Source organism: Poecilia mexicana, unplaced genomic scaffold (assembly GCF_051168715.1).
Source record: "Poecilia mexicana isolate PSO_F unplaced genomic scaffold, ASM5116871v1 scaffold_19, whole genome shotgun sequence".
Classification (NCBI taxonomy): domain Eukaryota; kingdom Metazoa; phylum Chordata; class Actinopteri; order Cyprinodontiformes; family Poeciliidae; genus Poecilia; species Poecilia mexicana.
Genome location: NW_028263388.1, coordinates 25,249,057 through 25,265,303, shown reverse-complemented (window position 1 = coordinate 25,265,303; position 16,247 = coordinate 25,249,057). Strand labels below are relative to the sequence as shown.

Sequence of the window (16,247 nt, the reverse complement as noted above, 5' to 3'; positions counted from 1 at the left end):
ATGTATGTATGTTTCGTTCATTCTTAATCCACTAAAGTTCATCTGAAAATCCACCCGACTCCTTTTCGTCGTTAAATCAGTTGGATATTCAACAAGCCTGTTCTAGAATGCGGTTAGATGTGCCCTTTTTTTTTTTTTTTTTTTGAGCACCTGCTCCTTTAGTGGTCTCTGCACAGCCCTGACGATTATAGAATTGCCGGCCGATTTTCAAAACCTGAGACCACACATTAGCTGACAAAAAAATTGTAGGCAAAATATCGTGTTCGATCGTGCAGTGTGTGTCAATCTGTTCATTTGTGAAACTTGTGCATTTGTGGATCTTAACCTGTGCATTTGTGAATTATGACTGTTTTAGCTCTGTATTCCTCCGCTTCTTCCTCTTCAGCCGACCTGAGTCGCTTTTCTCTTGCTTGACACTGAGGGTGCAGAGTTGCCTCGTTCCCTTTTATTTTGAGTGGAGATGTCCATAGCGCAGCTGTGTTTTGTCTTAGAAGTTGCTTTTTTCTTTTTAGTCAAGTCTAGGCTTCCTGGGATTTTAGTGGAGGGTTAACTGAAAAGAAGAGTAAAATTTAGGATCTGCACTACGAGCTCTAGAAAACACAGCCGCTCAACCTGCCATCTTGTCCTGATCCCCCTTTCTGCAGAAGGCAGAAAAGCTCAATGTTTTTCACATTATCCGTCTCATACTGTCACAAAGAAGAGAGTTTTAACACATATGTAAAGAACATATTTTTTTATGTATATAAAAGCCACATACTGTAGGTTTAAAGCTCTGCACATGTTGCAACATAATAGTTGCAACATGTGCAACTGTTACTTGGTTGTGAAATGTCTTTCTTGTGAAATGTAACCATATTTTGGAGTGCATTTTCCGCAACACCCATCTTATTTGGGGGTATTGAAGTTAATGAGGGTGCACACAACACACCTACATTTGAATACATCTTCAACAGTTTAGATACAAACATTTTATTTAAAAAAAAAATCAAAGAATGTCACTGTATCTAAAAGTATGATTTATTTCAAAGTATAAAAGTACAATCACTTTGTACCTGTACATGTTATGAACTAAAAACGGTGCAATTTTTATCTAGCATATGACAAAGCAATGCATCATTGTGGTAAAAAGTTCATGGTAGCCTGTTTTCATGTTACTGGGGTAGTTTCTTTCAGTGTGTGCAGAAAATGTAGATTCTCAAACAGTAGAAGTAAGAAGTGAGATCAAATCAGACTGAGAGTCCTTGATCCTTCTGACGGAGTTGTAACGTAGAAAGTTGGAGTTCCACTGTATTTTTCCTATTGTAAGGAAAAATGCACAGTAAGATCATAAACAGGAGTCAAAAATCAATTGAAAAAAGTTCTGATAGTTACGGGAATAATCATGGAACAATCTATTTTTCTTAGCCCTTTATTCCCTGTTCTAATTATTATTAATCCTTTTAAAACCCATTGAGGTCAAAACCTTTCTGACAAGGGTGACCTGGCCAAGAAGGCAGCAGAAGGTCATAAGACGGACACACAGACAGCAGTAACAGATATAAACATATACAAATACAAACATCAGAAATATATATATAATAACAACTTGGTCGTGAATAGGAACTATGACTACAGGGAATCTTTGAGTAGACAGTCTGGAATTCCAGAAAATCAAGGTTCTGCGTGCTTGGAAGTCCAACATGGTTTCCTTAGTTCAATATTTTCTTCAAATAACTTTATCAAGTAGTCTGTTAGGGACTTGAGACCCGCTCTGAAAGAATTGTTTTCATCATCCCATTCAATACCACCCAACCTACCCAAACAATACCATCATAAAGTTTGGTGATGATACCATGGCAGTGGGGCCACATACAGAGTGAAGTTAGAACAACTGTCTGTGTGGTGCACCACCAACAACTTCCTTTGAAGCTGTATTGCAGTAGATCTGAAGAAAGCCTAACTGAAAGCATTTGATTGCTGTATTACAGTCTTGTGAAGAAGATATCCTGGAAGTTCTTTATTCCATACTGGCTGATAAAGATATGACCTTAAAAAAATCCACTATTTCGTGTTCTTTTGGCTCTAAAAATTTAAGACTAGAAAAAAGATAATCTAACTTTGTAAAAGATTAACATCCATTCAAAGTTAACGTCTACTTCTGCACCTAAGACCAAACAGAACAGTAATATAAAAAAACAGTCACAGACCAACAAGTGAAACTCCCTGCAGCTTATACCGAAATACCTTCATCTGAAAGGGTCTTGTTTTTACCTGGATGTGTAGTATGGCCTTGTCAATGGCATGTGCCTGCAGCAAAGTCACAGTGCATCCCCCGAACCCTCCACCAGTCATTCTACTGCCAAAGACCCCCTCTACCTCCATGGCGGCAGAAACCAGTTCGTCCAGTTCTTTGCAGCTCACCTCATACAGGTCCCTGACAAGCAGATCATGTTACGGAGCGTCTCGTGGTTTCTGTTCACAATCATATTTACCTTTACCTCAGGGAATTGTGGCTTTCCACCATAAGCTGGCCAAATTCCTTGTAGGACCCTTTCTTTAGGGCTTCAGCAGCTTGGACAGTTCTCTGTATTTCTTCAATAACATGACGAGCTCTTCGATAAATTACATCATCCAGCTTCTCCTTGGCCTCTGAAATGTTGGGAATGGTGGAAATATGAAAGGAACTTGACTAAATGATTGGTCTTCAGAGGACCTTGAGTAAAAAGAAATAACTATTTTAAAGAGAAGGGTTAAATTAGGTAATGAAAACAAGTTTGTGTGCTTGTAGGTTGAAAAAAATCTGATTATCCATTGTTTGTAGTAAAACAAGCATTCTTTTTTTTCCACTTCTGTCCTTGATGACTCATGGTTTTTATATCTGATTTATCATCCACCTCACAGTGAGTGAGCAGTGTTTCTGGTGAATCCTTGACTTGAGTAAGAAACCAAATCAAGAGAATGATCTAAGCCTGCCATGTATTGAGAAAGTCAGCTAACTTTCCATGTCACCCTAGCTCTTGATTACTGATTCGGTATGAAGATTAAAGCGATTAACCCAGATGATTCATTAACTGACCAGCATTATGACCTGCTGTGCTCCAGTCACTATTAAAGACTTAAACAATTTCCCAGGACAAAGAAAGAAAATGTTCACAATATACTGTAGATCTATTGGAATACGACTTAACATTTTGTTGAGAAAATGCTGTTTATGCAAAATTACACAGTAGGTGGAATACTGAATACTTAGAGAAATCACCAGTTTCTCTAAGTAAAGGTATTTCTAAAGTTGCTAATGACATGCAGTTATTACCATCCAGTTCACATCAAAAGTTTACTAATATGGAATGTCACAAGGAAGAAAGCATTCAACACGGGAAAAACAGACATGGAAAGTTATGGAACCAGCTGAAGTGTATTAGTAATCAAAAAGCAATTCTGCCACACTGAATATATGAGGGTCTATAGAAAGTTGTTATAATGCAAACATCTGAGCTTTCTCACTCTTAAAATACATTCATAGGTGCATCCCCAGTTAACCTCCATGCAAAGAGAATATCAATAGTTTGTCCACAATTATTAGAGAATGTAAACTTGACTAGAAAGAATAAAAGATTCTCTCAGTTTGACATTTACAACATGGAAATGAGGGGAAAAGAAGTTATGTTGTACACTAAATGTTTGATTCCAACTGCAAATTAGTGCAATGGATAACGACAGAAACGTAAGTGAATTTTACGATGACAGAAACGTAAGTGAATTTTAAAATTGCTAAAGTTCTAGAAGTTAAAGTCCTTGTCAAACGGCGTTTTGACTAAAATCCGAGAGGTTAGAGTCCCAGTTAAACGACGTTTAACTGAAGTCCTAAAAGGGGCGCAGGTTTTAATGTTTTTATCTTTTTTAATCTTTTTTTTTTCAAAATCTCTCTCTTTCTCACTGTTTATTCAATGTCACATGCTGTTTTCATTTTAATTATGTAAAGCACTTTGAAATGCCTTGCTGCTGAAATGTGCTATACAAATAAAATTTGATTGATTGATTGAAAGGACAGCTATCAATAAAACTTTACAATAATATTCTTCAAAAAGAATCTGCCTCGGCCTTAAATTTTGAGTTTGCGTGTCACTGAAGTTGTTAGCAACTTTCAATTAAAATTCCACAGTTTACCTTTATTGTGAAATAAATACCTCACAGGGAAAAATCCAAACCATGAAAATATACAAAGTAATATTATTTTCTGGCATATAAAAACTGAATAAAATAAGACACTAAAAATCTGAAGCAGGTGACTGCAAATGGCTTTACATAAAAACTAACAGGCTCTTACATACAAAACTACTCCATACCTTCTAGTTCTTTAATTGTAACATCTCTCAGACTGTCTTTTCCCAGTGCAGAGGCAGCCTGTTCACAATGTCTGCGTCTTGTTGGGTACTCACTGCCAGTCAGTGAGTGCTTTATGTTAGAGTTGGTAATGAGGATGACCAAGCTTGGATCTGCCAGAGGGACTGAGGTGGCTTCCAGAGACCTGACTCAGAACAAAAATAAATACGACTTATGACAATGATTTGTTTTCTGCTTCACAGAGATAATAGACTAGAACAGTTAATGAAGGATGATTGATGTCCTCCACCTGGATGTTTCCCTTTACCTGCAATCAATGAGTAAAGCCTGTCCCTCCCTGGCAAAAACAGACACAAACTGGTCCATAATACCACATGGTACACCAGCGTGGGTGTGTTCAGCCTGTTGACATGCCAGCACTTTTCCGAGTTTCTCTCCATTATCTGTAGGAGCACAGGAAAGAAAAGGGCAACACATACAAGAAAAGAAATATGGCAGAAACATATTTGTGCCATATTTGTTTAGGCAGAAATATGTTTCTGCCTAATGTTGAAATAATGTTAGGTAGAAGCATCGAATCCACACTGACACTGAAACGATATTGAAAGTGGTTGTTAATTTACATGTTGAATCAATGTTAGGGTTTAAACCATAACTGACACTGAATCAATGCTGATTTAGTTATCATCTGAATGTGGATCTACATGGACATTTGTGTTGATTTTATATTAAATCAAAGTTAATGAATCAGTATTGATTCTAGGGCTGTTGTAAACGAATATTTTAGTAATCGAGTAATCTATCGATTATTCTTACGATTAATCGAGTAATCGGATAAAAAAAATATAAAATGAAATATTGGTAAATCTGGCATAATACCGGTGTTACTATCAGATATCAATATCAGTCCAATTTTTCATATTTGAGCATCCCTAACAGTTGCTTTTTTGTAGTTTAGAAAACTAACCTGTAACAATAATAGCTCACTTTCTAAGTTAACCAGAAGAAAAGTTATAGAAAAATCTGAAATTATATTGAATTTAATAATAAAGAGGCAGGCTCACAAATATGCTTATAAAAAATGTCTACAATCCAGCTTTTAGTTTATGTATTCATCTTCAGTGAGTTTAATAGATTAATTAAACTCACCTTGCCACCTAACCTGTCACGCTTTGGGTTTGAAAATACGGGAAATGCCGCCTGGAGTGGGAGGAGAGGGCGAATAAACGAACGTAAGATGGGTGGAGGGGAGGAAATAGACCAGTGGACTGACGAACCGTTAGACCGGGGGACGAACACGGGGGGAAGCAATACGGGATATTTACGACACCTTCACTGGTCACACTCAGAAACTCATCTACCAGCCATGTACGATGCGCTCCGCCACCCGTTTCTTCAGGCCGGGATATGAAATTTATTGTGCGGTTCGTCGGTAAAGCTACATTTACACGGTAAGCATAAGCTACTCAGCCGCCCGCCCTGTTCAGGCTATCCGCTCACCTCAGCGCTCTTCCCGCCGTTCGCTTTCAACCAGCAGCCCCGGAGGAGAAATGCTGCCGTACTCCAGGCATTCCCCAGTCATTTTAAGGATGCTTATTTGTTCCCCAAAAACGATAAAAAGTCGGGCATTATCATCAATCAATAAAATCCCCACGGGCCAATCTTGAAGATTGGACTTTATGCCGCTGAGACTTAGCTTTTGTCAACAACTCAGAGGCGGAAGTGAGAGCTCCGCGCAACGCAAATGAAGTCCCGGCCGGAACACGGTGCGCTAACTAATAAAACATAAATTAACGAAGCTTCGAGGCAGGTAAATTTTCCTCGAGGAATTTTAGTAATCGAGGTACTCGAATCATTCGAGGAATCGTTTCAGCCCTAATTGATTCATGAATATTTTTTGTTTATGAATCATTTTATGTTTATGTTACATCACAACATACCATTAAAAGTTTCTTCACTGATGTTAAACACACAATTTTGTTGGCAGACGATGGGTATTATGTTGTTCAAAGTTCTTACATTCCAAAAATGTGTGTACACAAACTTAAAAAATGACAAGATGGCATTAATGGTGGAAAGGGGGGTAAGGGATGTAACAGCATGAACTGATTCAGTTTTTTTCAACCCTGGTCCTCAAGGCACACTGCCCTGAAAGTTTTAGGCATTCCCCTGCTTCAGCACACATAAATTTCTATTGATGCCTGATTAGCAGGGTTTTACTGAATTGCAATCATCTGAATGGGATGTGTTTAAGCAGAGGAACATCTAAAACCTGCAGGTCAGTTTCCCTTGAGGACCAGGGTGGAAAAACACTGGATCAGGCGTTGGCATTTCAATGATTAGAATTCAACCACAAAACAACATTGATTTAGTGATATCTTTTCAACAGTGGTTAATTGGCTAGAACTGGATGATTGTTTGATGGCGGATCCACCATAAAACAATCACAATTTTTACCTTAATCAAAAATCAACCTTTTTGACCATAATTCAACATTGAATTACCATCGCTTGCTATCTGAGAAGACTGTAACACGCAATGTATGTTTGTGCACTGGGGATGAAAGAGAGGGAAGTTTGGTGGGGTTTAATGTATGATTGTATCCAGAAAATCAATAAAATTTTAATTATCAAAAAAATTACAGGTCTGTGCCAGAAAACCAACACATTGAAATGTACTCTACAAACTCACTTAAGTCATCAACAATTCCCTGACATCTATCCAGACAGAAGGATGTCAGGGAATTGTTGATGGTATGAAAATAATGTGATTGACACATAAGACATTTACTCGTATTGAGAGTATGAACATATTAAGGCTAAATTTACGATTGTGATTTAAGTTTCTTGACCATTCCACATACTCCAACACTCTGAGAAGCATGTATGTTAGATTCTCACCAGAACTGTCATAATCTAACATACATAATTACACATAGAATGACAAATGATGTTCAGTTGCATTAAAGTTTTATTATTAACATAGTGTGCACTTGCACCAAATGTAATAAGCCATTGGAAGTGTGTCTTAGTAAAGTTTTGTGCTGAATATCCAAGTCTGTGCTGTAAATTGGCTGGAGCTCCACTTGGACTCACCTGGCTTGAGCTGCTGCAAGAAGGTGTAGAAGGCCACCTCCAGAGAGGCAGAGCTGGACAGTCCTCCACCCAGGGGGACACTGCTAGCTACCACTGCTCTGAAATTTGGGAGACCAGGAGCTGCAGCAAATAAAACCCAAAGGCAGTACATATTTCAGCTGTGGTGCTAGATAAGATAACAATTATGACATCCTGAAAGATCTGGTGTAAATCTGTCGCTGCTTGAGTTAATACTATGTCTTCATGAAAAAACTCCCACATAATGCAGATTTGAAGATATTTGATCAGGAAATCACTTTTTATGACTTTTAAGAAATTAATTAGCATTATATTGCTGATCATCCAATGCCAATCAGAAAGCGCGGTGACGTAAGAACAGAGGGGAATCCCAACAGCTGACATATTGCGCAACTGAGAGTCCGGTGGATATCGGAGATGATATGTGGAAATGTTTATTACATGTAAAGGTCATTATTATATACGTTTATTATGTTTATTCAGTTAAAATGTTAACTATGAAAAAACAGTCACCTCCAAATCATAGTGCAGCAAATAGAGTGGCTGCTCCCGTCGTCTTTTATCCATGACTTCTAGGAGTCATGAGACCTTTTCTTTTTGTTACGTCTTATCTCTTAAAATGACTCCACAAACTATCACTATTGCTTCTACATCGTCATCTGTGTTTGGTTATTCTAAATTCCCGCTATGTCGGGGTGTTTTACTGGATTATCCTCTGGAATCGGGATGTTCATGACTGGAATAGGTTCGTGTGTGGTGTGTTGCTCCTGCCTTGGACACACGAACCGATCGAACCTGTTGTACTTTTATCAGCTCTGTGGTCACAGAGGTTTGGAAAATCGGCCGACAATTCTTAAATCTTGCCGTTTAAACCAGATTTACAAGCTCTACTCGTCTCCTCTCAACCACTACCCAAACGCTCTCTGACTCTGGACGCTATGGTAACGTTTACATATCCCTTCAAAATAAGATACATATGAGCCACAAAAACGAAAATTTTACTTTCGTGAAAATTTTAACTCACGATAATGACTAATGGGAGCCCTGAGCTTGTTTCTCTGCAACGAGACGGTCCCACCTGGGAGTGATGAGAGACAATAACACCCGAAGTGTTGCTTATATCCACAACCTGCTTGGTCTCTTCGTGGCGAAGCAGTTTGAAGGCTTCATTGCCTCATTAGCGAGCCGGTCGCCACATGTTATGCAGAGCGGGCTTGTAATGTGAGACTCACCTACCGGTCCGGGATAAATCCATTCTCCCGTCTCTTCTCTGGGCCTTTTCCCCTTTGCAAAGAAACTTTCCAAAGACTCGTTTTGCTACTTGTGGGCCCAGTGTTGGCGCGCAAGTAACCGAGAAAATCCGGTTAAAGGATTTCCAAAATAAAAGATCCTCCAGACTCAAATAAGACATAAAACGGAAATATTTAATTATTTCTTGCGTGACCCGGTTCCAATTGGTCCACGGACCGGTACTGGTCTGCGGCCCGGGCGTTGGGCACCACTGGTCTACAGGACAATAGGCATACAACTTGGTGAAAAGGCAGCAACTGCTGGTGCGGGTATAAGAAAATGGAAGAAGTTCAAGACGACGATGAAGCTTCCTCAGTCTGGGATCAAGAGATCGAGATTTTATAGTGTGCATGTGCCAATGAGTATGCAGCCTGTTGCGGCTGCTCCTCTTTTTTACTTTGCATTTTCCGACTTTTTTTTTTTTTCCTTTTACCCTATCGGGCACAACAACTTGACCACATTGCTTACAGCAGGGATCAGCTGATTTCACCGGCTCGGTGTCCAGACCCACAGAAAACCCTGAAGAGATCTGGAGAGAAGGGCCATGCAAAGACCTTGGAGGGGAAAGGGCTAGGTACATAAGGCATTTGAAATGGCACGGTTTAAGGCATTGTGGCGAAATAAAACAAGATGGTGCTGTGCATTTTGGTACAGAGCTGCATGCTGCACGCTGGAGCTGTGTGGCTAGTCCACCGGCCACCAACCCACTAATGGAGCGACCCACAAGGTATCTCCATAGGTCAGGGCGCCCCTGCTTTTCAGTTATCTTGATTGATTTAACTGTGGACCACAGCATAAAGCGAAACATGCCAAATTGTTGGTACAGTATTTTCATTAATACATTAGTGAAAATGATATTTTGTGAGCTCCAAATGCACTGGGCCAAATCTTCCATAGCAGTTGAGGTTCTGTAGTAACTTTTATTCACAGTCGTTCACCTCAAGCCCATATCCCGTCAGTGTGGTGCGAACCCACAGGCAGTGCCGGAGCTTTAAAGTGTGTTGCGGTAACCGTTTCGTTATATGAGGATATCTGATTCTGACCCACCGCGGTGGGACATGCATGTAGCCAACCTGGCATTAAGTCCAGCACTGGGTCAGCTTGATAAAATTAAAGTCAAAAGTGTTTTCTGCTGCCGAACCATCTCTGTGTTTGAGGGCGAGGAGGGTTTTTTACCACTACGACGAGGACAATAACAAAAATGAATAAAAACAAATTTTCTAACTTCAATATCAGACCTATGGTTTTATTGAGAAACAAGTGTATGATGAAAAAATATATAATTTTGCCCATAATTTGATAGAGGACGCAGTTCCGCCCCCTCCTCTTTACCATGTGCCCGGTGTCTTAATAACATGGAGGCAGAGGCACTGAGAATCTGTCAACAAGCTTTTTAGACAGAGGGCAGCCAGACTAATTAATTTTGCTAAATGTATATTTAGCTATAAATAGAAGCGCATAAGCAGATCTCCTGATGCACACATTAAAAAAAATGTAAAAAAAAAAAAAAAAACTCAAAAAAAGAGCACTTGGGGTGTGAAGAATAAAAGGGGTACCACCCCCTGCCCCCATTCGACCTGCCTGCTGTATTGTATTCACAAACACTAGATGGCACAAGATGTATCAAATCATCAGTAAAATGCTAAATAATTACTTAAAAACCATACTATATGATTTTCCAAATTATATATTATATATATTGCATTTGACTGGTGTCATTTTAGATAATGCCACACTGTGTCACTATCAGCTGTGATAAAAAATAAATAAATAAAAATTGAGGCGAATCTGAATAATTTCCCACATGAAAGAAAGGAGAGCGTAGTGCAAGAGCCGGAGTGGAACACAAATCCAAAGGACCTAATCTGGACATTGTACATTTCTTCACAACACTTTGAGCCATTTATATCTATAGAAACAAGGAAGGCTCTAACAGATGATCTTTACCTTAATGAGCTAAAAATAAATGTCGTGCTGCCACCCTCAACAGGCAGAGCTGGATGCTCTTTGAGATGCTAACAGGAGCTTTACTGCCTGTGTTACTGCCATCACCGATCCAACCGAACCCATGGAAGTTCAGTGTCGGTGGTAACAAATTCAAATTCAAAAGTACTTTATTGATACCAAAGGGAAGTTGAATGTTGTTGTAACTCATTTCAAAATCTTCAAAGAGTAATTATATAGTAATGGCTGTTGGCAGGAAAGATCTCTTGTAGATCACCAGAAACACACCATCCATACTGTGAAGCATGGTGGTGGCAGCATCGTGCTGAGAAGATACTTCTCAGTAAAGGTTGGTGGTTTAATAAATGCAGCAGAATAAATGGAAATCCTGGAGGACAGTTTGTCTCCATATGCCAGAGAACTACGGCTGCAGAGAGCATTTATTCTCCAGCCAGATGACGGGTCGAAATGTCCTGCCGACGCATACAGATGGTCTGAAGACACAACGTGGACGCTCTGGAACAGCCTAGTCAAAGACCAGACCTCAATCCGATAGCAAATTGGTGGCAGGACTTGAAATGGGATGTTTACCCTGATCCCTCGCTAACCGAGTTGGTACTGTTTGAGATCAGATCCACACAGATGCTGCGTTGTGATTGCAGCCACGGGTTCATCTGCTAAATACTGACTTAAGGAGGGTGAAAATCTATGCAATCATCTATTTTATGTCTCATAGTTTTGTCATTATATTGAAAAATCAATTTTCACATGGACATTAAGTTTTATGTTTTGGTAAAACAAAAAACTAAAGTAAATGTTGACCTTAACTGATCTGTAGAAGCAATAACAGAATAAAGCATAAAAGGGGGCAAAACATTTTATAGTCACTGTAATAAAGTCTAATGAAGATCTTTATGCTAGAATGAAAGTATGTGGGGGTGGTGTGGTGACCTGTCACAGGAATCTGTCTCAACCTGATGACCTTTGTCTTCCCTCTCTCATTACCCACTTTCCTGTCAGACAACTGGAAACTAATAATTAAACTAGAGCCAATAAAATCTTTAAAAGCATTGAAAGCATGTGGGACTGTAAACTTTTACACTTTAAACAGAACTATGCCTTCACAGATGACCTAATGAAATGCCCTCTGGATATGTATGGTGGCATATTTGGCTTCTTTGTCAACTTCACTGCAAAAAAACAAATAACTTAAGTTAAAAGTATTTAATTCAACATAGACCTGATATTTCTTTGCTGACAGCAACACTGCTTGGAAAAAGGTAAATAAGTCTGTATGTTGGTGATAAACTTGTACTTGCTCTCCAAGAGCCAAACTAGGAGTGCACCGATTGCAGTTTTCTAGCTGATTGCAGATCATGGATCTTTAAAAAACCTGACCCGATTCTGATTTTGGACGATACTATTTTTTTTTGTCTGAAATGTCGCTAAATATAGCAAGAAAGTGACTATTATTAAATGCAAATGTGGAGATATGACCCCGTGGGCCGATCTGTTAGTCTCTCGTGGGAGAGCTGAAGAGGATAGTGGATAACTTTTAGACCTTTGCTGAGGAACATAAGATCAGTGGATAAGATCGGCTTCACATGCAAGTATTTGCCGGTCATCGATCTCCCAAAATTAAGGAAATTAGCTGGCTGACAAATTGGTGCATCCCCAGTCTTAACATGCAGGAATGCCAGCCAGGAAGTTGGAGACCAAATTTACACAAAGGCTCATGGGCAACAGGAGCTTAAATAGCTGTATTTAAACAGTGTAAAAGTGTAAGCACTTGTATTGCCTTGTTGCTGAAAATATGCTATATAAATAAAATTACCTTACCTTACCTGTATCAGTAAGAGCTAAGATACTCTCGGGGACAGCAGAAACATAAAGAATGAACCTCCATCACAATATAAAAAAGTGAACAGATCACACAGAAAGTGGAGTATTGCTCCTAATCACTGATAACATTTTTTGTCTGAAAAAATTTCAGACAAAATTCTTTCTTCTGCAACAGCTCACCGAAGACTGGCAGTGAGCATCTGGCGGAAGCATTTGTCAGACTTATATCTGGTGTCCAACGTAAAGTGTTAAAAAGTGCTAAAAGTTCCTTTGTATAACAAGTTTAACAGCCTGTTAATATTAAGTGTAATTTAATAAAATACAGGAAATGAAACAGCATTTCATGTCCATTTTTACCAGATCGTATGTTTACCCCTGTAGTGCTGTATGACACCCTTCACGTAGTTTGCCCAGCGTGGTAACCCTGGTGACAGAGAGCATCCATCGCCTGTCAGGCTGAAGTCAACTCTCCGGGGTTCATCAGCGTCCTCCGCTGTGGTTACCACGGTAACTCCCTGGCCTGAGGTTGGACCTCCAACCACCACGGTCACAAAGGGAAGCGCCTGTTTCAACACAAAAAGTTAGATTTAACCAGGGGTGGATCTAGGGGAGGCATCTCTCAATGATCCAGGTGTGTGGCATTGAGTCATATGCTTTCTTGTAATCAATCCAAGGTTGGTGTGTCGGGTTTTGCAGTCTCGGGCGACTGTGTGGTCTACAAGGAGTTGGTGTTTGGCTCCTCTACTATGTATGCCTATGCCCTTCTGTGCCGTGCTCATGTATTTATCCATGTGTCCGCTTATCTTAGCCGCTATGATGCCTGACATGAGCTTCCATGTTGTAGAGAGACAGGTTATAGGCCGATAGTTGGATGGGACTGAACCCTTTGAGGGGTCCTTCTGGATCAGGATTGTACGTCCTTCAGTTAACCATTCATGGTGAGTCCCATTTTGTAGCAGCTGGTTCAGTTGAGCTGCCAGTCGCTCATGGAGGGCAGTGAGTTTCTTTAGCCAGTAGGCATGGATCATGTCAGGCCCTGGTGCTGTCCAGTTTCCCATATGCCTTTCCAGTATTGTTCAGTCTTGTTGGTGCCATTGAGAGTACACTTTAGCTGGTTGGGTGGATACACAAGCTCTCTTGTGTATCTCTTTAGGCGGCTGGCCAAGGCTTGGAGTCTTTGTTTGGCAGTTTCGAGTGCTTCAGGTATGGTCATCTGGCTGTACTTCTTGGTACATATATATATATATATATATATACACACACACACACACACACACACACACACACACACACACACACACACACACACACGAAATATTGTTTTTAACTTGCATTGTTTCAAAATGAGCTTCATGTAGCACTGAGGCTTAAATTGATATGTTACTGGACTGGACAGCGCCTATTGGTCGCTATGTGATTCATTGTGTCCAGAAAACCATTTTATCCCAATACAGGACAAGGAGAAATATGTCACGAAAATATTAGTAGCGCCATCATTTGTTATTAGATATATCTATTAAATACGACTTAAAATGAAGATTAGAAAACTGATGTTTGATAAATTCTCCATGATACAAATCTATAAACAGTTTAGTTTCTGTTAGTTCTGTCAAGATGAAAGAAGGGGCGAATTTCTATTTATATTGGTCAATCGTTTTATTTTAAATATGCTGTAGGAGCCGTAGTTTAACGATTGTTATAAATATCACCACGTTTTGCGAACACAAGGGATTAGCTCAGTTTTTGTCGCTTGTTTGTAGGAATTGCAGTGGCTGCATTGCGCCACAATAAAGGTACAATAAAGCTGATAAATAGGTGAAGGACCAAACTAGACAGAACCACTTCTGATTGTTTGCCAAGCCAAACAACCAATGAAAGTTTTACCAAGCCACTACTGAGGTACTGGGGTCAAGTTTCTCGACACGGGCAAAACAAGGTTCAATGTCCAAACTTATTGAGTTCATTTGTTCTCATGCAACCTCTCTTGCTCTGGTAAAAACGATCAGCCCCAAACCCAAATGCCTGCTGGCCCTTCACCAGGCCCCTACACTTATAGAAAGTGGACTGACCCACATTATTTCCTGTCTAAATTTAGAAAATAAATAAGAAAAATAATGAAACAAAAAATAAATAAAATCAACAATTATCAACCTACAAATAAACTCTGTAAATAATACAAAAAATAGAAATTTAAGAATAAAGTAACAAAATTCAAATGGATAAAGAAAAAATAGCTCCAACAACTTCTATTCCGCGTTTTCTCGCTCTGTATGTCGGTATTACACACGGCCCGTTGCCATGGCAACCGACAAACAGCTCAACGAGCAGATAGAGCAGAGATTACCGATCAGGGGAATCAACACCAAAAAGCAAACATTTCCCACACAAAAAAGTAGCAAAAACACTAAAACAGAACATCCAGTCTGTTACATTATGTTGTCAGGCTTAATGTCTATATTATGATTATTAATAAGTTTTCGCCTGAACACCGCGGTGGTTGATTAGCTGATTTAAACAGCTGCACTACTGATGACTTGGTGGGCGGGTTGTTTAATGCTAACGGAACCAAAACACACCGAACTGCCCAGCACATGCTAAGGTTATCAAAGTCAATACCAGGCCAGCAGCTGTTAGGCTAGTATAACTGACCCACTGCTGACTTGTTCAATGTTTTCTTTAAATTAAAACGTTGTCCTCACCTGTGAAATATGAAGCCCTTATTACCATTATCTATGGTTTAACTACTAAACATTGCGTCCGTTGTTCTGATTCTTTGCGTGATTGTAGTATTTTCCTGACCACCGATATTCCTGACTCAATGGACAGCAATGGCGCATGTGTGACTTACGATAAATCACGTAATGTCCAGTCCAGTTTTTTATTTTATATATGTATATATACCTCAATGCTGCTGGCGCTCTGTCCTTCTCTAGCACTTCCCGCTACTTAGCAGTGGGTGTCAGGTTACATTGTGTTGCATTCAATGTTGTCGGAAAAAAGAGTTGCATGCGCTTAATGTCCGATTTGCCATAACTATTTATTGAATTCATTGTCGCTAGCTGGGGTGGCAACTGCCACCCCAGTAGATCCGCCCCTGGCTTTAACTGATTAAAAAAGGAGGTCCCTTAGTAAAAGACAGAAATAAGGCAAAGTTCTCATTTCTTTTTTGTTATCGCATTAGTTCCGTCCTAAAGCTGACGCAAGGCATTTACCGGGTCTGAAGTTGTATCATTGACCAATTGTATCATGTCCAACCAACAAACAAGGACAACAGTCGCAGCTGCGTGTTTTACCATTGGAAGAACGAATCCCTGGTTATAGTCAGTGTGCTCCCCGATCAAGTTGACTCTGCCCGGAGCACATGCCGCCGCTTGGGGAGGTTCTTCCGCGAAGAGCTCACCATAACGGCGGCGAGCATCTGACAAAAGCGTCCACACGTCAGGGAATTTAGTAACCATTGATATAAAAAGAAATAGCTAAAAATTGAGCCTTAAATATTAATGGTGACAATTCATCAGCTTTCTGCCACAAGTAACTGGAGGGACTATCCTTGAACTGCGCCACACTTCCTTGCTCTGCAGCTGCGATTGGCTGAAACACGTCACATGACGCGACAGCACAGTTTGCACAGTTCAACGACCTAGTAATCCAAATTCACATTGATGGGGTTTCATGTATTAGAAAAGATTACATTTTGATCTTGCATCAGAACGGCTTTTTAACCTCAAATTATAA

The 16,247-nt window shown here is 39.8% G+C and overlaps 1 protein-coding gene across 1 annotated transcript; it reads right to left on the bottom strand.

The window, feature by feature from the left end:
• Positions 1-995: 995 nt before the first annotated feature.
• Positions 996-16,104, bottom strand: galk1 (galactokinase 1). Its single transcript, XM_014975894.2, has 8 exons — positions 15,806-16,104; positions 12,886-13,075; positions 7,419-7,538; positions 4,631-4,766; positions 4,326-4,507; positions 2,478-2,628; positions 2,251-2,413; positions 996-1,296 (listed from the first exon to the last, which is right to left on the bottom strand). The coding sequence occupies exons 1-8, from the start codon at positions 15,968-15,970 to the stop codon at positions 1,222-1,224; spliced, it is 1,182 nt and encodes a 393-aa protein (XP_014831380.1). The 5' UTR covers positions 15,971-16,104; the 3' UTR covers positions 996-1,221.
• Between the last annotated feature and the right edge of the window lie 143 nt (positions 16,105-16,247).